The sequence below is a fragment of the Neovison vison genome, chromosome 8 (genome assembly GCF_020171115.1).
Source record: "Neovison vison isolate M4711 chromosome 8, ASM_NN_V1, whole genome shotgun sequence".
NCBI classification, from domain to species: domain Eukaryota; kingdom Metazoa; phylum Chordata; class Mammalia; order Carnivora; family Mustelidae; genus Neogale; species Neogale vison.
In genome coordinates, this window is record NC_058098.1 from 9,999,889 (window position 1) to 10,024,649 (window position 24,761).

Genomic DNA, 24,761 nt, shown 5'->3' on the forward strand with positions numbered 1-24,761 from the left:
TGGTACTTACTTGATGGAATTCTGCAGCGTGGGCTCCTGGGGCTGGCCGCTTCTGCTCCGCACGGTGGCTTTGAGATCCGTTGCGCTTAAGGCATGACTTGATAGTGTATCCTTTTTCTCGCCGAGCACTATTCAGTTGTGCGACTCTAACGATTATTTTCCATTGATAGACGCTGGGCTTGTTGGCGGGTTCGGGTGCTGTGGAGAAGGCTGCCATGAACCTTCTCGTTCTGGGTCTTTTGTGGACAAGTGCTTCCAACTTCTCCCAGGTGGATGTCTAGAAATGGAGTTACCGCTTCATGGGGAAAGGATGTGTACCAATTTAAGTGTTTCCTAAATCATTTTATAATTCCGGGGAGCCTGAAGTCTACCCCCTTGGGCACAATTTGCATTTCCTTAATGACTCAGGGTGCTGAGTGCCGGTGGTGTGCCTCTGGGCTGTTTCCGTGTCTTCTTTGATGAAGTGTCCTTTCAAAGCTTTCGCCCATTTTTTATTGGCAAAAATCTCAGACTTTTGTTGTTAATATGCACCAGTTGTTTGGATAGCAATTGTTTTGGATAGGAGTCTTTTGTCAGATGTATGTACTATGAATATTTTCCCCAGTCCGTGGTTTGCCTATTTATTTTTTTATTTGTGTCTTCTCACGGGCATTGATAAATTTTGATGAAGTCCTGATTTACCATTTTCTTTTCCTTTGGGGTTAGTGCTCTTTGCATCCTGGCTGGCTGCGGAGTTCTAGCCGGCAGGCGCTCCGGTCAGCCCAGGACGCCTCCAACAAATCCCTCTACCTGTCTGAAGGGAACAAAGATACTCTCTTATGTTTTCTTCTAGAAGCTTTTTGATTATGGCTTTTAGGTCTAGGGATACACTCCATCTCAGGCTAATTTTTTGTATGGTGTGAGGTAGGGTCGATGTCCATCATTCACCGTCTGGAAATCTGCTCATTTTATATGCCCTGCAAGCAAGAGCTTGGAAAACCCAACTGTGTTCCTTCCCTCATCAATAGGCCTTCGCTGCTCCCCCTCACTCCCCTAGGTCTGGCTCGGGAGATGGGTGATCACGCAGGATTGCCCATGAATGTACTTAGAATCAGTGAGACCAGCCTAGCATATTCCCTCATTTGCTTCACGAAAGCAAAGATGCTTAACTTGTCCACCTGCTTCTGCCAGAAGCCGAGAGGACCCACCTAATTCATATGGGCTTCTTAATGTGGATTTTACCACTTAGAAATGTTTGGAGGGCACGATACACTGTTCTAGGCACTAGGGATAAAACAGTGATCAAAAGAAAGTCTTGGCCCTTGTGGAAGTCACACTCTAGCAGGGAAACCAACAATAAACAAGTAATGAAAACCATCATTTCAAACAGGTGTGGTGATGGAAATAACAAGGATGATGTGTTGGTGACTTAGGGGTGGGGACCAGCACACTTGGGTATGCCCGATCAGGGGAGACCCTCTTGGAAGAGGTGACACATTAAGCTGGGCATGAGTGGTGGGGGAGCATGGTCCAGCTGAAGAATACAGTAAGTGCAAGGGCCCTGGGGCAGGATAAGTTCCAGGTCTTCAGGGAACAGAAGGGCAGCTGGGGAGGCTGTGTGGAGTGACTAGAGGTCAGGAGAGCTCTGGAGATGAAGCTGGGGTCTCAGATTTTATTCCAAGTGAAATGGGAAGCCTTGAGGTCCAAGTAGGGGACTAACATGATGGGATCTGTATTTTCATACTTGTTTGGCACACTGCCTGGTACACATTGATGTTCATAAATACTTAAAAAGTGACAACAGGGACCTGGCAGGGAAGAGGTAAAGGAAGAGGAACAATTACCAGACACCTGCTGTGAGCCCAGCACTTTCCATGTTGCTGCTGAATCATCAAAAACACGGGGAACTCAGTACTCAGTATCTGTTCCCATTTCACAGCTGGGAAAACAGAAACACAGAGAAGCTGAATAAATTGCCTGTGGTCACACAACTAGTAGGGGGCCAAACCAGAGATGACATTCACATCATGCTGGACATGGAATGACAGCATGGGTGACAGATTAATTTAGGCCAGAACCCCCAAACTGGCATCCTCTCACATACCCAGGAGACCAGCTCAGCAACCTTCAGAGGCCTGTGGGTGCCCAGCTACCCATGGCAGTAGATTATCTCCCGAGCTGCTACAGCAGTAAATCTGGGAGGGAATTTGAGCACTGGACAGAGGGTGGCTAGGCTAGGCCTTTTTCAGCCCCTGCTGCCCAGGGAGACTTCTAAGCAAGGACCAAGAAGCCACATTTCAGAAACACCAGAAACATATAGGATGGGGAGAAGCAGTTTCAGGCAGTGATGAGGTCTGGGCCTGGGTTTGAAGCCTGCCTCTGCTCCTTAGTGGCTAGGTAGTCACAGGAAGTTCCTTAACACTCCGTGCCTCAGTTTTCTCATCTGTAAAATGGGGATGGTAGCCGTACCTATTTCTTGGGGATTAAATGCGTGTGTGTGTGTGTGTGTGTGTGTCCGACAGTAGGTGCCAGCTGAAACCCCAGCAGGATAACCGAGTGCCTCTCCTGTGGTATGCCCCACACTTGCTGGTTGGCCACCCTTCCCGTGGCTTTGCACAGCAGCTTTGCATACACCTCTGCCTGCCACTCTGTCGCTGCCAAGAGACCACAGCCGAGGCAGCAGCAGACAGGTGTGGGAGTTTAACAAACACGGGTTTGGGGAGTGTGCACCAAGCAGCACACCCTGCTGCTGAGAAGGTCTGTGGAGTGGGTGGGCCGGGTGGCGAGTCGTGTCAGGTGGCTGGGTTTAGCGGGGAGGGGGCCAAGATTGGGAGGCTGCCCTGCTGATCCCTATGGTTATCTGATGGAAGGTTATGGCCCCTCACGGAGCTAGTCATGCAAGGGCAGGGAAGGCAAAACCGCCCTGATTTAAAGTCTGCCATGTGCCCACGGCTCTCACGTGTATTAACTTGTTTCCAGCCTCCTCATGGCCTCGCTAGGCTCACCCAAAAGACTTGCTCAATTCATTCATTCAGAAACATTGACCAGTGCCAGTAGCATTGGAGGCGTGACATGCTGTCCTCTCGGAGCTTCTTTTCTCGTGGGCGGAAGTGCGGAAGCATTTTGTGATTTGCTGCAGCTGTGCCTGGCAAGGAGAGGGGCCGAGCCGGGGGTGACACCTGTGTCCTTCTGTCTGTCCAGGCTGGCTGAGGCCTGCAGCAATCAGAATGCTCATCCAGCAGTCAGATGGAGGGTCATGTGGCCCTCAGGGATTATCTTGTGGTATGGAGATATGTGGGAATCATCTGATGGGGCCGCCTCTTAGCACTTTGGAATGGGAGCGTGATTTTCTGAGCAAGGAGAGGTCATAGCGTCCACCGTGGCCCTACTGCTTTGTGAGTTGGGGAGATGAAACCCACCAGCCCTGCAGGGTACGACGTTACTGCTCCATATTCCATATGGGAAAGCTGAGGCTGCCCGAGGTCCGGAGTGAGAAGGTGGTCGAGTGTGCCGTGGGCCCCACGTGTCTGCGCCCTCTACACCTCACTGCCACGGGGTGAGTGCTGACAGGTCCGCGCAGAGTTGAACCCCACGCTCAGGGAGATTTGCTGTCCCGCCTCCCACTTCCCAGGGAAGACCCCAGAATCGTCACGGCAGGGGCTGAGGGACCTAACGGGCCGGTCTCAGGCGAGGCCTGCGTCAGCACTGTATTCTGAGCTGGGCTGGGCTCACAGCCAAGGACGGCAGCCTGCTGTAGAGACCAGAAGGATGGACAGCAGCTGGTGCACTGCGGCCGGGGGTGGCCAGTGCTTGGGCCAGAATGAGACTGATGGGAGCCCCTCCCTCCCCCCCACTGCTGTCCCCTCTTGCCTAGGCGGCTTTCCCAGCGGGAAAGCCTTTACTGAAAAGGGGCCCTTCCGGGTAGTAGCACCCCGTGGTCTGTCTGTCTGCCTTATTTAGCTGTGAGCTCTCAGGCATACCCCTTCTCCCCTGGGAGACCCAGTGCTCCCAGCTACAAAATGGGAATGATTCTTGCTTAGTGGTCCCTTGAAGCTCAGCAGTAAAAATAAATGTAACTAAGGTTCAGTGAGCCTGTCAAAATGCTACACGCTTCCCACGCACTGATACATTTAATTTGCAAATAGCCCTATGGGGTTGGTACTATGATTATTTTCATTTTATAGATGAGAAAAGGGAGACAGAAAGAAGTGACTTGCCCCAGGTCTCAAAGCTCGGAAGCCACCAAGCTGGGCTTTGAGCTCCGGCACTGACGTGGCAGCATCCTTTTATCCACAACCCTAAATTGCCTCCTCATGTGTGTTTTATGGTATCAACAAATACATGTGTGTAAAGTGCTTAGAATCCAAGGCGCTCTCTGTCAGCTGTAATTACTTGCTATTATTAGCCGAATCCAGCCACTCTGCAGAATCAGATTGCCAGGACCAGCCTCTTCTGCCTGTCTCTTGAGGTTTTTCGGGTAGATCGTAATTCTTGGCCACATACCCTGATGACGGGTGAATTGCAGACAGGCGAGCAGTAACGTCCTGTTTCCAGGCTGACGCGGGCAGACCCGCACCACCCTGAGCTGGTGTGAATCTCCCCCAGCCGCTGCCCGTTCTGCTCCCCACCAGCCACCTTTGCAGAAAAGCAAACACCTGAACTGGTTAAAACCAGCAGTGCCCTGTTGCTTCAGAGCCCATAAAACCCAGGAGCCCCGAACCCCTTTATGACCTGCCGGGGTCTGGGACCAGGAGGGAAGCCAGGGGGTTTCTTGGTGGGGCCACCTAGAAGCTTGCGCTGGAGCAGAACGTTCTCGACTTCACCCACAGGGAGAGTCCAGCCCTCAGGATGGCTTTGACCTGGCGGCTCTTGATTTGGGTAGAACAGTGCAAGGCGGATGGTTTGGATGGTCCGGAATTTCTAGTGGTTGAGAGGCCCATTGAGAGTCAGTGGGGACTGATGGGGGATGGTGTGCACACCTGGGCTTCCTGTGAGCCCTCTCGAGGGTCTTGGATGGTCCAATTAGCAGCCATCCGTGTGAGAGGTTGCATCAGAGAGAGAGAGGAGGAAGTGGACCCCAGGAGGGTAATTTTGGTTGCTGTTTGCCTCTCTTCAGTTCCTCTTTCAGAGGCTAATTGGATTTGTTTGCTTTACCTCGGGGCTCTCTGAGGATGCCCGGGGATCCCCTGGAGGAGGTCCCCTCTCCTCAGGTGGCCTCTTTAAGTGTCAGAGTTGGCGCTCAAACAGATGTGTGTAACAAGTCGCCTGGAAGGGTTGTTACCATTGCAAATTCTAGGCGGTCTGGGTGCCGGGCATGGAGGGTGTGGTTTGGGCACCTGTATGATTATCAGGCGCCTCCTCCAACCAGGTGACCCGGCTGCAGGGGACCCGGGAGCCTTCTCTTGAGCAACTCCGCCGGTCGAGGTTGAGCAATCCAGTTTCTGGGTCGGGATCCACCAAGAGCAACAGTGACCCGCTCCGTAGCGTGCATCGGCAGGTGGACGTGGGGGGCGCAGGCTGGGTGAAATGCAGCGCCTGAGGCAGCCACGCTTAGCCCGTGCCTGGCGAGTGGAAACTGCTGGAGGCTCTACTACGGGGTCTCGTATCCGTGACCTTGCTGGCTGGAATTGACTGAGCCACATACCCTTCCTGTGGGTTCTCTCGTGGGCGTCTTGGAACAGCCCGTGAGGTGGGTCTGTGAACAGTCGCGCCGCCCAGAGGGAGAACCAAGCTTAGGGGAGCCCCATGCGAGGACCCCCCGAGCTAGGACCAGGGTGTCACCTGTGCGGGGCTGCCCCTTGAGGGCGCCGGAGCCGGGTGTCTGTTCCTCTGTGGCCTAAGAGATGTTAAGTGTCTTGGTCTGTGCTCCAGTAGGGCTGTCCCTGAAGGGTTAAAAAAGAACAAATGAGAAAATGTTCTGGGGACGCCTGGGTGGCGTAGTTGGTTGGACGACTGCCTCCGGCTCAGGGCGTGATCCTGGAGTCCCGGGATCGAGTCCCACATCAGGCTCCCGGCTCCATGGGGAGTCTGCTTCGCTCTCTGACCTTCTCCTCGCTCATTCTCTCTCTCACTGTCTCTCTCTCTCAAATAAAAAAAAAAAAAATGTTCTGGAAAGGGCTAAGCAAGAAAGCGTGGCATTTTGAAAGTCGACAGTGAGAAAGAGTCATTTCTCGAACGGTTCCCGTGGGCCCCGCGCTGCCTCAGTGCTTTTGTCTTGCATAAGACACTTTTCTTATTGTGATAAAATACACGTAACAAACTGCGCCGCTTGACCCACTTGAACGGGTATAAATCCATGGCACAGAGGACACTCGTGGTGTGCCACCGCCACCCTCTAGTTCCAGAGCTTGTCCCCACGCCCCTACCCCCCCCCAGAAAGGAGCCCTGTACTCCCCGGCCCTCGGCGACCACCTGTCTGTGCTCCGTCTCGGCGGATTCGCCCCGGTCGGAGCGGTTTGTATCCGTGGGTCCCAGAAAGAGCTGTCCCTTGGTGTCTGGCCTTGCGTTTAGCATCCCGTGTTCAAGGTTCCTCCACAGTGTGGCCCGTAGCGTGCTTCGTTCCTTCTCGCGGCTGAATCGTGTTTCTCTACGGGTCTGTCCGTCCGGGCGTCGGTGGATGTCTGGGTGGTCGGCATCTGCTATTTCGCCAACTCTGTACTGCCTGAGCCCGCGTTTACACGCAGTATGTTCTCCCAAGATGTTGGTACCAGACCTACGAGGGCAGGAGCGGACAGCATTTTCCCGAGGAGACATCTGTGATCCAGAGAGGTGAAGTGACTTGCTTAGGGTCACATAGCAGGGAGGTGGCCGACACAAGACTTAGAAACCGTGTCTTTCTGACCCCAGAGCCCAAGCAGCAGTGAACCAGGGACTCTCCTTTGGCTCCCAGGTCCTACGTTATCCTACCATTGATGGTCTCTGGCAGATCATACCTGGTGGGACCCACTGGAATTCTTAGAGGTCATTTAAAAAAACGAAAAAAAAAAAAAATCTCTGCTGGGGTCCCCTCAGAGCATTGAAGTCAGAATGTGTAGAACAGTGTTCTCAACCAGGGACAATTTTGGCCCCCTCCTCCCCAGGGCCATCCAGTTTTATGACCAGGGACAGTGCTGGTTGTCCACAGGGGAGGGGTGCGGCTGGCAGTCAGTGTGGGGGAGGCCAGGGCCGCTGCTGATCTTCATACCGACGGCACCCGCATCAGGAGCGCCCAGGCTGAGAGCCCCTGCTCCAGGGTTAGGGCCTGGGTGTCAGTGTTCTGTAAGTTTCCGGTCCCATTCTCATGTGCCCTCAGGGCCAGGAGCGCCTCTCAGACTTGCTAGTGGATAATAACCACGTGGATTCCCCTTTCCTTGTTGCAGCGCAGCTTGGGTTTCCGGGGTCTGGGAAGGGGGGCGTCCAAGGCTCTGTCTTTCTGCTAAGCTCCCCGGGGTGCTGGTGCTCCCAGCTCTCGCCTCACGTTCAGGACTGGGGAACAGAAAAAGTACAGTGAGCTGGGCGGGATCCTTGTTCTCTCTCTTTAAACTATTGTTTAAAAAAAGAATGTTTTCCTGCCGATGAGGAGAAGGGGTGGGAAATGCAAATGCAGCCGAGGAAGAAAAAGGTGGTGGCTCGAAACTGCGAGGCTTTGCAGGGGGACACCGTGAAGCTCTCGGGGAAGGAGCCCGCCGTGTTCACAGCAATGCACAGTGATTCACAGACCAGCTATCGGGGCCAGTCTCCCACCCAGCGCCGAGAGTCACGGCCACAGCCGGTCCCCGGCCTGGCTGGCCGCGAGCCCATGGCTGGCTTGCCCAGTAGTGATGACTCAGGCTTTCCACCTGCAGAATGGGAGGGACGGCTCTTGCCGCCTCCCCACCCATGCCTGGGGCCAGAAGCCCCCAGCGGTCCCCCAGACTCATCAAAGGCAGATCTTAAAAGTCAGGACCTGCTTTTCCAGGCAATGCAACTGCTGTTTTCACTGCTAATAAATCTCCATTTGTGGCAGCTCAATTAGGAAGTCATACAAAACTCTTCTATTGAAAGAAGGGATTAATAACCCGGCCCATGTGGGAGAAATTAGCAGCTTCTGCAGTGAGGCCTTTTTCATATGTACTCTTAACTGGCAGCCCCTTGGAACAGCACTGGCTGGCCGGTCCCTGGGCTGAGCCCGGCAGGGGCGAAACCAGCCACCGTGAGTCACTGGGCTGCACTTTCAAGGTGAAGTGGCCGGGAGCATCCGGCTGGTCCACAACAGACTCCTGAAACGTTGCCAAGGGCGTGGTTGCTCCTGAAGGAGACAGTTTCAGGTGAGGTGGAGGGGATGCTCGGCTACCTGGAGGTGTGGCCCGGCCGGCAGGGAAGGGTTCGCTTTGAGCCTCAGGCCTCACGCGGCTGCTGCCTGCCACAGCTCCCGGATGGGGAGGTCCTCGGGCCCCTGGCACGGAAAGGCCTGGCCCTCGGCCCAGTTCTCGGGCTTGGGAGGAAAGCCAGGAGCGCGGGCTGACTCACGAGGGGAGGGCCGGCCTCTGCAGCCCACGCTGCTAAGGCGAGGCCTGAGCCCACGGGTCGCTCTTGCTGACAGGGACACGTCTGTCCCCCTGCCTAGGAAGGGTGGCTGGAGAGCGTCTCCATTCTTTCCCGCAGCCAGCCCTCCAGAAAAATCAGGGTCTAGATAGAGTGACCACGGGGCGGGGCTCTGGAGCTGGACAAGCCAGAAGGATTCAGATCTAAGTCCCACCACACACCCTTGGCCCGGGGGTCACCTGACTTCTCTTAGCCGGAGTTTTCTCCCTAGGCAAATGGGAATAATTTTAATGTTTCCTTCCTCTAAAAGTTGCTGGGAGCATTCAAGTATATCATCATAGCCCCATGCTTAGCATAAGCCTGTCCTCTTTCTCCGTCTTTCATGCATCATAGACACAGGTGAGGATATAGGTGTATGTAGAGAGATTGATAGGTATGTGCTTGTATGTATGAAGATATATTGAGGGGGCGCCTGGGTGGCTCAGTGGGTTAAAGCCTCTGCCTTCGGCTCAGGTCATGATCCCAGGGTCCTGGGATGGAGCCCCACATTAGGTTCTCTGCTCAGTGGGGAGCCTGCTTCCCCCTCTCTCTCTGCCTGCCTGCCTCTCTGTCTACTTGTGATCTCTGTCTGTCAAATAAACAAAATCTTTAAAAAAAAAAGATATATTGAGATATATCTATATCTGCCTCCTGTCAATCCTACCATCAGTCCGTCCATCCTGAGTACCCCCTACTAAGTCCAAGGCACCGTTCCTGGTCCCCGGCTTACAGCAGTACCCAAAGCTCCCTCCTGGGCTTACATTCTAGTAGAGAGAGATTTTGAAAGACAGGTGAACTAATAATGCAAGATAAAGGGGAGAGAAGGAGAGAGAGACAGAGAGAGAGAGAGCAGGGACTGCTGTTTTAAACCTCAAGGCGGGAGGGTGGAGGGGTACGGGGTAAGGAAACATCTCAGAGAAGGGGATGTCGGAGGAGAAACCTACAAGAAGCGAGAAAGGGAGCCACCCAGATAATCAGGAGGAACTTCCCAGAGAGGGGGACTAGGAAATGCCAGCGCTCGCGGATCGGAGTATGCTGGGTATGTTTGAGAGACTTTGAGAACATTCTAGAAGACTGGCTGGAACACAACTGAGGCAGTGGGGTGGGGGTGGGGGGGTCCTAGAAAGTGAGGTCAGAGAGGTGATGGGACAACCTCATGCTGTTTCACAGACCCAGTTTAGGATTCCCAGGAATTCCCGAGCAAGTATGTCTAAACCCTGCAGGAACTGGGCCCTAGCATTTAGCACGTATGATCCAATCAAGCATTTGTTGACCTCAAGTGCACAAGGAGAGAGTACGCTCCAGCACAGGGACTCTCTTATGGAAAAGTTGACTTGCCTCTTTATGAAATAAAGATCAAATCTCGTTCCCCTTGCCTTCCTATAAGGTGAGCAGGCATCTATCCCTTGATTCACAAAAAACCCCGTGTGGTTCAAAGCAAACTAGCCCAAGTGACTGAGGGCCCTTTCGCAGGAACATGGCATTTCCAGAACCTGCAGTTGCTGGGGCCAATGGCTCCATGTTTGCCATGACAACAGGTGACAGGGGGGTGTGCGGAGCGTGTTTGGTCGCCACGAAAGCAGAAAGCCTCTGTTGAGTGGACCTCTCCTGCCGTCCCAGTGACTTCTCTTTCTCTGGCCCTCAGCCCAGCGATCCGCCCACGAGCTGCCCATGGTGGAGAGACAGGACATCGACAGCTGCCTGGTTTACGGGGGCCAACAGATGATCCTCACCGGACAGAACTTCACGGCCGAGTCCAAAGTCGTGTTTACCGAGAAGACCACAGGTCAGGGGGCTTTTTGAGCTCTTCCGTTGTGCGCCGGCACCAGACCAAAGCCCCGTCTTCTTTTCTTGCAAACAGCATCGCCTGGGGGGGATCGGTTCTGCTGGGCAGGGCTTTCTAGTCTTCTCAGCTCGAGATGTCGCTATGGTTCACGGTGGGGGAATCGACCATGCTAGATGGTAGACCATGTGTCCTCACTGGTCCTGGGTTGTTCCATTGGATGATGAGGTTGAACCCCAACCCCAAACTCCCATATATATTTTTTTCAACTATTTTTTTAACATAGGCAAAACTTTACAACTTTTAACTATTATCCAAAGGGGTGGCCGTTCAACGTGGCGAGTAAGTTTGCCCTGGCCCTGGATCTCCTGGGTGCAGATGCTGAGTTTGCCGCCAGCTTGTTCTGTGATCGTAGGCACGTTACCTCCCCTTGTGTGTCTTCATTTCCTTATACACAGAATGATAATAACAAAGGTTCTTGCCCCACGGTGTTTTCGGGAAGGCTAACTAGGTTAATACCTGTTGAGTCATCGTAAGAGTGCCCGGCTTCTTGTGGGCCAGTAAGCATGAGCTACTTGTATTTTTATGACAAATAGTGCCGCAGTTGGGGGCAGCTTCTACGCCGTTAGGATTAACGAACTAATCTTGTATATGAGAGCGCCAGTCGCTGTGTACTCAGGGTTTGTTCCTAAATTTCTAATTTCTGTGTAGTCATTTTGAGAGCTTTAGTTCCCTTCCGGAAATCTACGCATTCGAACTTCCATCACCGCCATGTCAGGAATGGTTTCATCCCATCGCAGAAGTACCATTTTATTTTTATTTTTATTTATTTAATTATTTTTTTAAGATTTTATTTTTATTTATTTGACAGAGATCCCAAGTAGGCAGAGAGGCAGGCGGGGGCGGGGGGAGCAGGCTCCCTGCGGAGCAGAGAGCCTGATGCAGGGCTTGATCCCAGGACCCCAGGATCATGACCTGGGGTGAAGGCAGAGGCTTAACACACTGAGCCACCGAGGCGCCCGCCAATTTTTTTTTAAATTAAAAAACATTTGCCAAATTGATGCTTCTCTTTACTATACACTCCTTTGCTATGAGAGGTTTAATGTTTTTGCTTATTGGCTGTGTATATTCTTTGTTCTATATGCTAGGTATTAATCGCTTCTGCCAATGTAGACATAGTAAAAAGAGAATCATCTAAAGCAGAATAAATTTCTTTTTTTTTTTTTTTAAGATTTTATTTATTTATTTGAAAGAAAGAGAGAGTAAGCACAAGTGGGTGGAGGGGCAGAGGGAGAAGCAGACTCCCCACTGAGTGGGGAGCCCGATGTGGGACTCGATCCCAGGACCCTGAGATCATGACCTGAGCTGAAGGCAGATGCTTCACCGACTGAGTCATCCAGGCACCCCAGGAAGTAGGGTAAATTTCAAGTTATGCACTTATTTGATAGTTACAGATGCTGGCCTAACTTTTTTCTCTAATGGACATGATTTCAGTAGGTTCATTCTAAGGTGATATTCATATTTGTTTGTTTACTCTCCTTAGGATGATACAGAGACTACTCTAGGCAGGTTGTTCAGTTGTGAGGGCTGTGCACTGCACAAGGGTGTCTCCTCGAGGAACTGCCATTCAAACGGGTACATCATCAATCTGTGTATTACTAAGACAGCCACTGGCAGGAGGAAGCAGGGTGTCCTGGGGAAGGGGTGTTTCTTCTCAATTCACACAATGCCTCCTGTTGGGTGGGGCTGGCTCGGTGACTAGGCGTGACATTAAGGAAGGCTGTGGCCCATAGGTGGATTTGGAAGTGGTTTAAAGGGTATGTGCTCAGTCACCGTGGGTTTGAGGGGCCGAGGTGGTGTAGTGAGGGGTTAGGGATGCAGACATTTAAACAGATACATTGCATTCTATCCCTATCTAAGACTTCAGTTAGCCATTACTCATTTATTATGCCCAGCTCCGTGCTATTATAAGTAACACAGTGATCAACATTCTCTCCATCCCTTTCATCAGCTAGGTAAGAGCTCATGCCCTTCAGCCAAAATCCAGCACCACTGTTTTCTAGCTGTGTGACCACAGGCAGCTTACTTAACCTCTCTGGGCAATAGTTTTCTTGTCTGTGTGATGAGGATGAAGACAGTCCTACGTCATAAGGTGGTCATAGGATTAAGAATTCCTACACGTTAAGTACTTAAAAAATGCTTGGTACTTAGTGCTCAGTATACATTAACTAATGCTATTTGGTATTATTTCCTAGACTTAAGGCCTCCCTGGTGTGGTGGCTTCATGGAGGCATGCCCAGTTTTAAGCATCTTGGTCAGAGGCTTACTTTTCAGATGGTGGAACAATGTAAGGGAGTGTCTGCTGCGAGAATTGTCTAGGCTGTTGTAAATCAGAGAGCCAACCGAGGTGGCTGGCACGCAGAGAGAAGCAGGCCGAGGCCAGAACAGAGAGGTTTCCCAGCACCAGGTTGAGACATGGCCTTGGTTTGGCCGGCACATGGGTGAGGCGATAGGGAGTCACGGTGAGTTCTCCAGCTGGAGGGTGGCGTGGGATGTAAATGACGGAGCCCACGTTAGCTGCTCCAGCTCTGATGGCCTCCTGTGTGAGGACACCACTGAGCGCGCCTTCCGTGGACCCCCTCAAGAAGCCTCTGGGCTCATGACCCCTTGTTAGCAGAGGGGGAAATGCGGGCAATAAACAGATGTCTTGTTACCCACACCAGGTTGGCAGGTGCCGTCGGGGGCAGGTGGGCCACCGATGGAACTGGGATCGGGGTGGCTTGGAGAGAGGCCAGGTCCTACCAGGTCCCTCACAGGGTTAGGAACCAGCCAGCTCTCATGGTCCCAGGAGCTCAGGTACTTGGGACGCTGCATGGGGGCGTCGCCTGTTTGTCGAGTGAATGAACAATGGCATTTCCTCTCCAGCTTGCTTTCTCTTGGTTTCAGGAGAAATTTCACAGTTTACCTCTTGGGGGGAGGAAAACAGTCTGCTTCAGCTCGGAAAAGTTGTGTATCAATAAGGAATAAGGAGTAATTAAGGAATTAATTAATAATTGAGGGATCACTAAGGAAGCCTACTAGCGGCTGTCTGTGCTCTCTGACGGTCGCTTGCCACGGACTGTCTCCTCTAAGTCGGGACCCGTGGGGGGCAGCCAGCCAAGCGTGGAGGAGAGAGGCGGCTCACCCACAGGGCACAGCCAGCATTGTCCTCATGTCTAACCTCCCCGGGCCTCAGTTTCCCTTTCTCTGAAATGAGGTACTAATGCCGCCCCCCACCCCCCTGGGAGTTAAGTGGAGGGCGCACACAGGCTAATTTTTTGTATGGTGTGAGGTAGGGTCGATGTCCATCATTCACCGTCTGGAAATCTGCTCATTTTATATGCTCACTGAATGTTTGCTGTTGTCCTTCTGGTCAGAATGGCTCAGGCCATGGTGGCAAGCACAGGCTTTGAGCTCAGGAGGCCTGGGGGCTAATCCATGATGTGCATTTTACTAAACAGACATTTGGCGTCTTGGTAAGTCCTGTCCCCTCTCCGAGCCCACGTCTCCTCAGGTAAAATACAGGGGACTTTCTTCTCACGAGAGAAGAGCAGATGACAGGAGTTGGAGGTACAGATCCTGGCACATTATAGATGCTAATGAAACATTAGTCTTTATTATCATTATATTTAGGCTATGCAATAACAAAGATGAGTCAGATTTTACCTCATGGAACCAGGGGGACATTGAAAAACAATAATAGTGACGAGCCCTGCGCCCGGCCTTGTTCAGGTACTTGGTGTGTACTAAGTCACTGGGTCCCTCATGACAACCCTGCCAGAGAGCTCTTCTTCTAACTTTCCTAAGGAGAGACTGAGCACAGAGAGGTTAAGTCACTTCCTGAAGATCACACAGCTGCTAACTGGCAGTGCGGGATTCGACCCCAGAGAGACTGGTTCTAGAATCTGCACCCTTGACTGTGAGCTCTTCTGTCTAAGGAAGCTCAAAACCAGGTTAATTTGCCCAGAGTCCCTTCAGCTGTTTTGAGCCACTGAGGTGAATCGTTTTGTGGTGACACAGACCCTTGGATTTTGCAGTGGGGTCACCGGGTTCGAGAGGACCTGTGCAGAGTTCTTTCATGCCTAGCTTAAGGAATCCAGGATGAACGGGGTTTCTGGATTGGTGGCTGCAGAAAAGCAAGGGTCTCGGAGATGTGCCTGTGCTCCTCCCCCCCCCCCAAGTGGTGGGCTTCCCTCCCTCAGGGGATGTCTGGCTCCTCAGGGCCCCAACAGACAGGGGGCGCATCTTGCGTTTGCAGGGAGTTGGTCCTGCTCCCTTGACCCCAAGCACTCGCCTCCCAGCCAGGGGACAGCCTTCTGCAGGGGGAATCCCTGTTGCTCAACTTCGTTTTTCCAAAACGCGTCTCCGTTCCCATCTCCATGGATAGTTGGGCTGGCGAGGGCGCCGCGGGGCGGGGCGGAATGGAACGGGTTGAAGTTTTCCAAGGAAGGGGAACCCCAGCTGGTTCTCACATTAAGGAAAGGTGACAGCCTCCTGGGCTAATCTTAGCCCCCAAGTTGGGTCATCGGCACCACCGGCTCCAACGTTCTTTTTATAGCTGTCGGCCGGAATGGGATTGGCAGCTTGCACTCCAGCAGGATGACATATTGGAGAAGGATGGAAAAACAGTAGGAGAGGGGCAGCATGGTGTTTCTTAAGTTAGAAAAGTCTGGTGTTTTGGAAAATGGCGTTTTATTTATAGCAGCAGTAATAATAATGACTATTCTATTATTTTTATTGCTATTTTTAATCATTTTCATGACTTCCAGGAGCCTGTAGGATCTGGCCATTGCCTATCCCTCTGAATTCAGCTTTTTGGACTGTCACCTCACTCACTTGGCTGTAGGTACACCTGTATTCACTCTGTCCTCAAGCACCCCATGCTGGTTTCTGCCTCAGGACCTTTCCTTTTGCTGTCTCCTCTTAGAATGCCCTTTCTCCATTTCTTTACAAGGCTGCACCCTCCTGTGTCTTCAAGGCTCAGCACAGAGGTGACTTTCTCAATGAGCCCCTTCTTGCCCATCTGCTTAGAAGTTGTTCAGCATCCCCCCTCCCCCCTGAATACTGTCACCTTCTGTCCCATTGTCCTGCTCTGTTTTCTCGGTGGCACCTCGCACAGCTGAAATTATCTTGCCTGTTGGTTTATCTGGTCTCCCACACTAGACTCTTAGTTCCTCAAGTGTGGGGACTCGGTGTTGGCTGCTGTATCTGCAGCATCTAGAACAATCCCTGGCATTCATACTGTTGAATGGGTGTCTTCTCCTTGAATTGTCACATCGGCCCCGAGAGGCAGGTGACATGATCCTCATTTATAGTCTAGGTAACTGAGTCACACACAGGTCAAGCCACAGGCCCCAGGTCAGCCCGCAGCTGATGACAGAGTTGGAAACCCCAAACGGCATTTATCATCAACAACCCCCCCCAACACAGCCCCCAAGGAAGCACTCTAGTCACATCCACAAGGACAAAGAAAAACCAAACAGGATAATCAGGATCTTCTCTATTTACCATCCTCCGTAATTGCCTAAAAGCCTTCATATATTCTCTGAAATTTAAAAAATGTGTAACCTTCCAGGCAAAGTTCAGGCAAAGTCCAGGCCGTTCCTGACTTCAGCTGGTAACCCTGGCCCCCGGCCACCCAGGCCTCAGGCGGAGTTGGGGGTCCCAGCAAAACATTGCAAAACAGGAAAAAATCTAAGGACACAAAAATAAAAGTGATGTGGCAGCGGAAACAGGGTTGCCATGGCTCTGAGCGACTCGCCGCTTCTGGGTGGGATCCAATGTTTTGGAAGGTTCCTCCACATGACACAGGGTTTTGGAATTTTTCAGCTGGTAAATCTTTCTTAATTCAGGCCCCCGGCCCCAGCCAAGTAGCTCCCTGGCTCTCGGTGTCCTGCGGGGGTGTAGGTTGGAAACCTGCCTGCCTCGGATTACTCAGCTTTGAAACTTAAATTGTTTGAAGAGAATTTGTGTTTTGTTTTGCTGGACGATTTTCTTGGAACAGTCTGATGGCAGAGGCTCCCATCACCTGTTGAGAGGGCAAATTGATTTTTCAGAAAGGAGGCGTGGGTGGTGGAATTCCCTCTTTCCCACTGAGTCATCACATCCTAATATGAGTCATTTTATTACTTGGAGGTTCCCAAAGGTTGTATTTTGAGCTTTGTTTAATAAATATAAATGCACATGCTTAAAATAAAATTTTTTTGCTAAATTAAGTATCTTTCCACGAATTAGTATCCTAGAAACCTTGGAGCCACCTGAAAGAAGGCATCTGCTCCTGCCACCTGTTTTTCCTCCGCGGGTTTGGTTTTGCCCAATGTGGCGTTTTCTTCTAAAACAATAGACCTGGTGTGGGAGTCTCTCTACACTGGGCTTCCCTCTGGGAAAGGTCAGACTCCAGGCTGGGCTGGGGCATGACTAAGGCCCTGCAGACCTTTGCCCTTGGTGACTCACGTCCACAGTGTCATCGGCCCCCTGGGCTGAAGCCCCTTACACACAGCTGGCTGGGACGCAAAGCTCGCCTCCAAGGCTAGAGGCCAGGTCGTTGCCCCAAAGCCCTGCTGGAGATCGAGCAAAGGGTCTCATTTTCAGTCCCTTGCTTGTAAGGACAGGCTGCTGGGTGAAAGAATCCTATAGTTCATTCTGTTTGGAAGCCTTTGAGAGAGGACACAGAGAAATGAGTTTTCTAGCTAACTTGGGTTCAGGCATTTCCACCATCAGACATCATTCTCGATGCCAGTGTCTGATGTAAATTGCAATTAGCAGGGTGAAGTCCCAACCCCACCCCACCCTGCCACACACGCCCACAAGAAAATCATAATCTCTTTTATTAATAAACACGCTTTTGTATTTTTTCTACATTTTTGGTGCCGTGCTCTTTTTAAAAGATAAACATTGTACATATTTAAGGTATAAGCAGGCTAGAGTTTGGATCATCTAGCAGACTTGGCTCAAAGTCTGGATAGGTCCCATATTATGTGCTTCGGGACTCAGTTTCCCCATCTCTAAAGTGGGCTTCCTGCTGTTTCAGCAATGAAAGGAGATCAGGGATCGAAAAGTGTCGGGCACATAGTAGGTGCTCAGAAGATGTCAGCTGACCTTCCACGTGCCCCCGGGAGCTCAGTTTGCTGAACACGGAGCCGCAGGGCTGTATTGGTTTCATGTCTGAGAGAAGAGTCTCTGGGTGCAGGGCAGAGACTTCTTCTTCTCCCTCAAGCCATCCCACACCCGCTGCCATGGCCTCCCCCAGGAGCTGGAGGGAGCTTGACTGATGGCCACTCCCGGCCCCCATCTTACAGGTGGGGAAGCTGACTCACATGGTGAGGTTGACAGACTTCCTTGAGGTGGTAGAGCTTGTGGGTGGAGGGCTGGGTCCCAAACCCCCACTTCCTGGTTCCCAGAGCCATGGGCTGGGACGTAGTGGTTGGGGGCCATCCAAAGGTGACTGAGAAGTGTTGCCCCTTGGGGGGGAGAGGCAGAAAGATGGGCAGAAGTCCAGCCTTTGTGGAAAACAACCCAGTGATGCTCTTTTAGCCTCCTCAGCTTCCATAACACTCCCCGGGTATTTACTGAACACCTACTATGTGCAGGTATGGCACCAGGCACTGGGGACCCATTACAGAAGTCCCTGTGCTCAGCGGCTGGCCGGTCTCAGGCCTGTTGGTGAGCAGGCCACTCCGAGATGGGGAACGTGCTCTGAAGACAATGAAGCCAGGTCAGAGGAGCTAGACAAAGGGCTTGGAGGTGAGGGGGTATAATATAGGAGGCTCGGTGAAATTCAGATCTCAGACAACACGGGTCTGTGGTATGAGTATGTCCCATGCAATGGCACAGGATTTGGGACATACTTGTAGTAAAAAAGAAGTCCCTGATTTCTGAAAATCATATTTAACTGGATGTCCTATATTTTTATTTAATAAATCTAGCAACCCTGGAAAGTGGGATCAGGGAGGGCTTCCCTGAGGAGGTGGCTTTGCACAGAAGCCTAAAGGCAGAAAAGAGGGAGCTGTACAGATTGTCGGAAGAGGGTCTCAGGCAGAAGTAACTGCCCAGAGCCTCAGTCCCAGTATGGGGATGAGCCTGAGGTGTTTGAGGAAATGAAAGCAGGCCCAGGCCATGGGGGCAGTGCGAGGGTATGGGGCAGATGGCACCAATCAAGCCTGGAGAGGTCTCTGGGGTGGAGCGGGGGTGCGTGGGGCTCAGGTCATGCCCCGGTTTGTAGGCACAGAGAAGAGTTTGGATTTTGTTACAAAAGTAACTAGGAGCTCTTGTCCCTAAACAGGGAGTGACATGATCTAATTTGTATCTAATTTGTAAGACTGTGGCGGCAATCTGGATGAAGGATGGACTCAAAGGTTGGGGGGGACTAGTGGAAGGTGCTGTGAGCCTCCACTGCAGTCGTCCGCACGGGGATGGCAGGGAGGGGGGGCGCTGCTGAGCCCACCGAGGGGGTGCTGGGGCATCGGGAGAGAAGTGGGGTGTTGGGAATCAAGGCATTTCCTCTCCACCGCCCAGCGAGGACATGTGGGCAGTTGTACCATGGCAGGGGGTGAAATCCTCAGCTCCGGGACCCTCCTGCCCACCCCCCCAGCCCCCGCCCCCATCTGCTCAGCTCATTAAGCCCCTACACCCAGAGAGTATGCATTTTTCTGCTAGTCAGCAGTCGTCAGGGCGGACTGGAGGGACTGCAGCCATCTTCATTTAGCTAATTTTAAAAGCAGGGCCAGGACTGGGAAGCATCACACATGATTTCCTAACGCAAACTGACACTTTGATTTCCTCCCCGTTTGCCTGGAGCCCGGGGCGTGCTCACGGCCTGCGTGGGGTTGGGTTTGCTCTCCTCCTTCTGAAAGCTCCCTTATTCCTCCTTCGAGTGCTGGCAGGAGCCCATCCAGGCCAACTGCTAAGACCCCAGCCCGGAGCCAGCGCACACCCTCCCACTTCCTGACGCGTTGGGTTCAGGAGCGTCCAAAAGCGGACATAAAGCAATGGTCGGGTAGGGGCCGTGAGTCCGCAGACACGCTGGTTCCTGGGGTGCGTTCCTTTGGCGCCGTGGCCAGGCTGCCATCAAGCCTAGAATGTTCTTTGAACCATGCCCACCCTCCATCCTGTGTTTTCTTGTTCTTGCAAAGTCTTGCTAAATCTTTTCGAGACCCAGTCCGTTTGCCCAAAGAACCTGGCTCTTTTCTCTTCCCCTCTGAGTAAGACTTGGAAGGGCCCTTTCCATGCTGGCTGCCAGTCCCTGTTAATTTAGGACAGAGGAAATTTGCCCAAACATCTGCTCAAGGGACTGAAGTCCTTCATCTCATCTCAGCGCAGAGCAGCAGAAGCAGACTTGGTCATCTTGGGGCCTCTTCTGCTCTGGGCAGGTTTTCCCAAAGTCCTGGACCTGGAGGCTGGGCCAGGAGGTGGGTTGTAGATCGGCTCCGTTGCTTGGGTTGCACGTGAGTCAATGTCCGCAGTGTCATTCCAGGTGCTTTCCCCGTCACTCAGGTCCCAGAGAGGATTCTTCACAAAGGGTTCTGCAGTCTCTCCTTGCAAGGTCTTTATGCTGGCGAGGCCAGTGTCTGGCTGTGGGCCAAGCCCTGGGAAATCCTGAGGTCCCCTCATTCCTTTAGTCCACTGGTGTTTACGGAGCACTCGTTACGTGCTAGACAACAGTGCTGCTGGGATGAAGCAGAGAACGAATCAGGCACGTGGCGCTGCTCTAGCAGGGGAAGGAGACGGAAAGCCAATGGGCTGAGAAAATGAGATCAGAGGATGGAAGGGGATGGGAGGCAGATCAAGGGAGACCGGGAAGGCCCTGGTCTGAGTGGGGTCTGCAGAAGAGCAAGTGTGGTTGTTGGGGAGATGGAGATGGCCCGTGTGGCTGGAGGGAAACTGAGGAAGGAGGCAGAGTTCCCGTCCCAGGAGAGGTGAAGAACCTTGGGTCCTCAGTTGGGAGCTCTGGTGGGCCTGACTAGAGCAGGGAAGGCATGTGGGGCTTGCACCATGGTCTAGCAACCTGCACAGGGCCCGCTGTGCAGTGGGAGCTTGGTCAGTGTTTCTGGTCCACACCTGGCTTCCATCCAGGACGGCAGCCCCAGAGGGCCCCTGGGAGACGGGCAGATCAACAAGCAGTTGCAATATACTTTTTCCTTAGGAAAAAAGCTTTCTCTTAAAAATAAATAAATAAATAAATAAATAACACTAAAAAATGCACGCAATGTGGAGCCTCTGGGTGGTGCATTCAGTTTAAGTGTGTGACTTGTTTCTGCTCACACAGGGCCCTGAGATCAAGTCCCGTGTCAGGCTCTGTGTTCAGCCCGGAGTCTGCCTGAGACTCTCTCTCCCTCTCCCTCTGTCCCGACACCCTGCGCTCTCTTGCTTTAAAATAAATAAAATAAATCTTAAAAAAAAATGCATGCAATGTACTTCTACCCAGGTTCTAGAACAGCGTTGTAGAAGATGTGGGTTCCTGGGCTGATCTGTCCCGTCTGGCCGCAGGGGCACGTGTTCCCTGAGTCTGTGCCATACACACTGGGCTGTGTTACTTACCAGTTCCTGCTTTTTAATAGGAAGAGGATACGTTTCCAGCACAAAGAATAAGATCATTCTCATTGTACGTGCTGCCCAGCGTTCTTAGACCTGATGTACCTGATTTTCCATACCTAAGATGACGGGCATGTCATTACCGTAGCCCGGTCAGTGAATACTTTCTGTGGCCATTTTATCCGTTCAGAGTGAGAGAGGTGCTGCAATGCAATGAAACGAAGAATGGGGACACCCACCAGAACACTTGGGTCAAGACGACCAGCCAGTTCATTCCCCCCAGAGTCAGACCTATGCAACACCAAATTCTCAAATAATCACAGCAGTACTCACTATGGGCTGAGCATTTTACTAAGCATCTTTCATATAATCTACTTGAATTTGTGCCAACTCTCTGAAATCAGTGAATGAACTCAACCGTTTTGCTTATGAGGAAATTAAGGCACAGAGAGGTTAAGCTACTACTCAAAGGCCACACAGTGAGTAAATAGCAATGATTGAGCTTCAACATAGAGGGAGGTTGTTCAGGCAGAGAAACCTGCCAGCATTTATGGTGAGTTCCTCAGCCTCCTGGAAGCTCAATTCAGAGGATGGGATTAGTGTGTTCTCTTGGTGAAACCCCAGGACTTGTGTGCTATGAAAGGCAGGGTAGGGGAAGGGAAGACAAGCCCAGGGAAATGGTCTTGAGGTATTTTGCAAACCACACACTTCCCATGGAGACCAGTTCCCTTGAGTATGCCTTCCACATGCTACCTAAAACTGGGGATGGCAGTGTCAGCTTTCAGTTCCTCTTGGGGACTTATTTGTTGGGAACAACAAGGCTAGACTTTTAAAGCTGCCATCTGGGCTTCTGAGGCTTAAAGACAAAAGGAAGAAACTGGGCCCCTGGGTTTGGCTCATGATTTAGGGGTTTTTTTTGTTTGTGTGTTTTTAAGATTTATATATTTATTTTAGAGAGAGAGAGAGAAGATGTGCATGGGGAGAGGCAGAGGGAGAGAGAGAGAGAATCCTAAGCAGACTCCCCACTGTGTGCAGAGCCTGATGCAGGGGTCCATCTCAAAAACCCTTGAGATCAAGACCTGAGCTGAAACCAAGAGTCAGATGCTTAACTGATTGAGCCTTAACTGACCTAGACACCCATGATTTAGGTTTTGATTTTTCATTTCTGTGAGCTGTCTCTCTTCTTTAAAGTTGAGGTCATGGTAAAAAGGCCCATCCGAAAGGAAAGGAGTCAGACACCGTGTCCACCCGCCTCCTCTAACAGACGTTGTCCCTTTGTGAATTCCCTCCACTCATGCCCGCAGGCCAGGGTATTTATATTTTATAATTATAATCAGAGAAATGTGTATTATTTTCTGATTAAAATATGCTTGTGGTTTTTTTCAATAATGACGCATTGTGGAATATATGCAAAAAATGATAAGACAGTATTGGAAAGAACGTGTTGCCATGATCTGTAATAATGCTGCTCACCACCATCTGCCACACATTTCTCCTATGCTGTGTGTCTGTTGGGAACAAATCTGTAGGGGTACAGGTTCTATGATTGTCCCGGTAGTTTGGATAAGAGGCTGAGAGAAGGAAAGTGCCTTTTCTGAGCTTTCACCCTGAATGGCCTGTAGTATGGCCTGTAGGGGGGCTTAGAGGTTTTGTAATGCAGTGTGGCCATTCAAAATGAGATTTCACTAAAAATGCAGGGTTTCCAAGCTGGGTCTGTCTGCTCTGGGGTTTGGGGTTCACAGGAACGAAATAGCGCTGTGGTGCTGCAGAGGGCAAGTCTGTTCTGGCCGCAGAACATGCTGGAGACGGCTGGGGTTACAGTAGCCATGTAGCTAAAGGCCCCACAGAGAGCCCTGGAGTGAACAGGCATTGCCCCCTCGACCCTACGGGCTTTTTCTTCCTTGACCTGCTGTCCAGAGCTCTAGGGACCACGCTGCATGGAGGCCCCCCAGGCCAGGGGTGAGGCCACAGGCTGTCTTGCTGCATGGGCCTCTGGGGAGGTCCTGCCTGGTGGATCCTGTTTGCTCCGCCTGAAGCCCAGAGGAAGGGGGCAGGAGGGAGGGAGAGTTTTAGGTGAGTGGCTTAACGTTATGGGGACATCCTTCTGCACCTGAATCTGGGGAAAACCCTGTGGACACCCTGGGCCGTCCTGGGCACGTGGTCCTGATTCTGAAGAAAAGAAAGGTCAAGTCCTCAGAGCAAAGGGAGGGCCTAGGGTCCAGGAGGAAGGAAAGCTAGTGGTTTTCACATCCTGACAGCCGGAGGTCCTTGCTGTGGGCGGGTGGGATGCAGTAGCAGAGAAGGACGCTGACCAGGAGAATACTGGATGGTGGTGTTTTCTGGCCAAAATGTCAAGCATCCTTGGGGAAGACCTCAGATTCATCCCAGTAGAGGGGGATCTGCAGAAACCTGACCCCCTCCCCGCCCACGCCCATGTTGTGCAAGGCGGCACCTGCCTCTCTCAGAGGCCCCTGGGGGGTGGGGCATGGGAAGTAAAGGAGAGATGTGGGGGCTGGGGAGGCCGTGCTGTGGTTGAATGGGGAGCACGGTGCCGTCTGAAGAGGCCAGAGTCTTGTGTGGGTGTCTGGAATGGTCAGATCACGTGAATTTTTTTTTTTTTTTCTCTAAGAGCCAAGTCTGCATTTTTAGGTGAAATCTCATTTTGAAATGGTGGCAGCTAATGAAAAAAAAAAAACCTCCAAAAAAGCCACCCCACCCTATAGGCGACAAAACAGGCCTGGTCTCTAGGGAGAGGCCAATAGCTTTAAAAAAAAAAAAAAAGTGGTAAAATATACAAATTACAATATTGATCCCTGTAACCATTTGTAAGCGAAACCTTCAGTAGCATTAAATCTCTCCGTGTGGTACATCATTGTTACCACTATCACTTTTCAGGATATTTTTATTTTTCAAAACAGGGGCTGTGTCCTCATTGAATAGTAACCCCCTCCCGCCCCCCGTCCTCTCCCACGGCCTCTGGTAACCTGTGTTCTTCTCTCTGTGTCTGAATTTGCCAATTCTGTGTACTTTGGACTTGTGCGCTGCGGAAGGCAGGGTGGGGGAAGGGAAGACGAGCCCAGGGAAATGGTCTTGAGGTATTTTGCAAACCACACACTTCTCATGGAGACTAGTTCCCTTGAGTATGCCTTTCACATGCTACCTAAAAGGGGGGATACCTAAAATTGGATTACGGCATAGTGTCCCGTGTCGGGCCTGTTTCACTCAGCATGTGTGTTCAAGGTCAATCCGCCTTATGGCGTGGGTCAGAATTCGCTTCCCTTTGGAGGCTGGTGTCTGGTATGTCTGAGCTGACAACCTTGCATGGTCCGATCATCTGCTGATGGGCCTCGCCTTCTCCGAAGAAGCATTCTGGCCCAGCAAGTGCTTAGATGATGGCCATCGTTTATTGCAATGATCTTAACTCCAAACGAGCAGGCCAGTGGCAGAGCACTAGGGAATGGAGTAAGGAAAACAGGGCAATAGCAGGGGAGGCAGACATAGGCTTTTGCGGGGAGTCCGGTGGCGATCGGGGGTTGCCTGGGGCGCCACGGGTGCAGTGAGCGCTGTGCCTTGGCTTCCCCGGGAGAGACGGCGGCTCAGTCTTGAGGGATGAGCCACCGGGAATGCCTGCCATGTGTCCTCCATTTGCTCCGCAGAGGAGCTCCAAGGGGATCTGAAACCACTCAGTGTCCATGGGAGAAGGAGCACGGTTCCAGGCTTGGCTGGGCTCCGATCTGACTTCCCCACCTACAGCTCTGCCTCCCCCGGCCTGCGCGTCCTCGCCTGTCAAATGGGGGTGATGATCAGACCTGTGGCAGAGGCTTCCGGATTCGACCGGTCCAAACCCTCGAGGCGCTGTGAGCCGTGCCCTGCGTGCCCTGCGTGCAGA

The 24,761-nt window shown here is 51.9% G+C and overlaps 1 protein-coding gene across 1 annotated transcript in view; it reads left to right on the forward strand.

The window, feature by feature from the left end:
* Positions 1-24,761, forward strand: part of NFATC2 (nuclear factor of activated T cells 2) — a 139,895-nt gene that overhangs the window by 68,402 nt on the left and 46,732 nt on the right. The window contains exon 6 of the mRNA XM_044262822.1: positions 10,166-10,306. Coding sequence (XP_044118757.1) covers positions 10,166-10,306 — 141 coding nt within the window. The remainder of the gene's footprint in view (positions 1-10,165; positions 10,307-24,761) is intronic.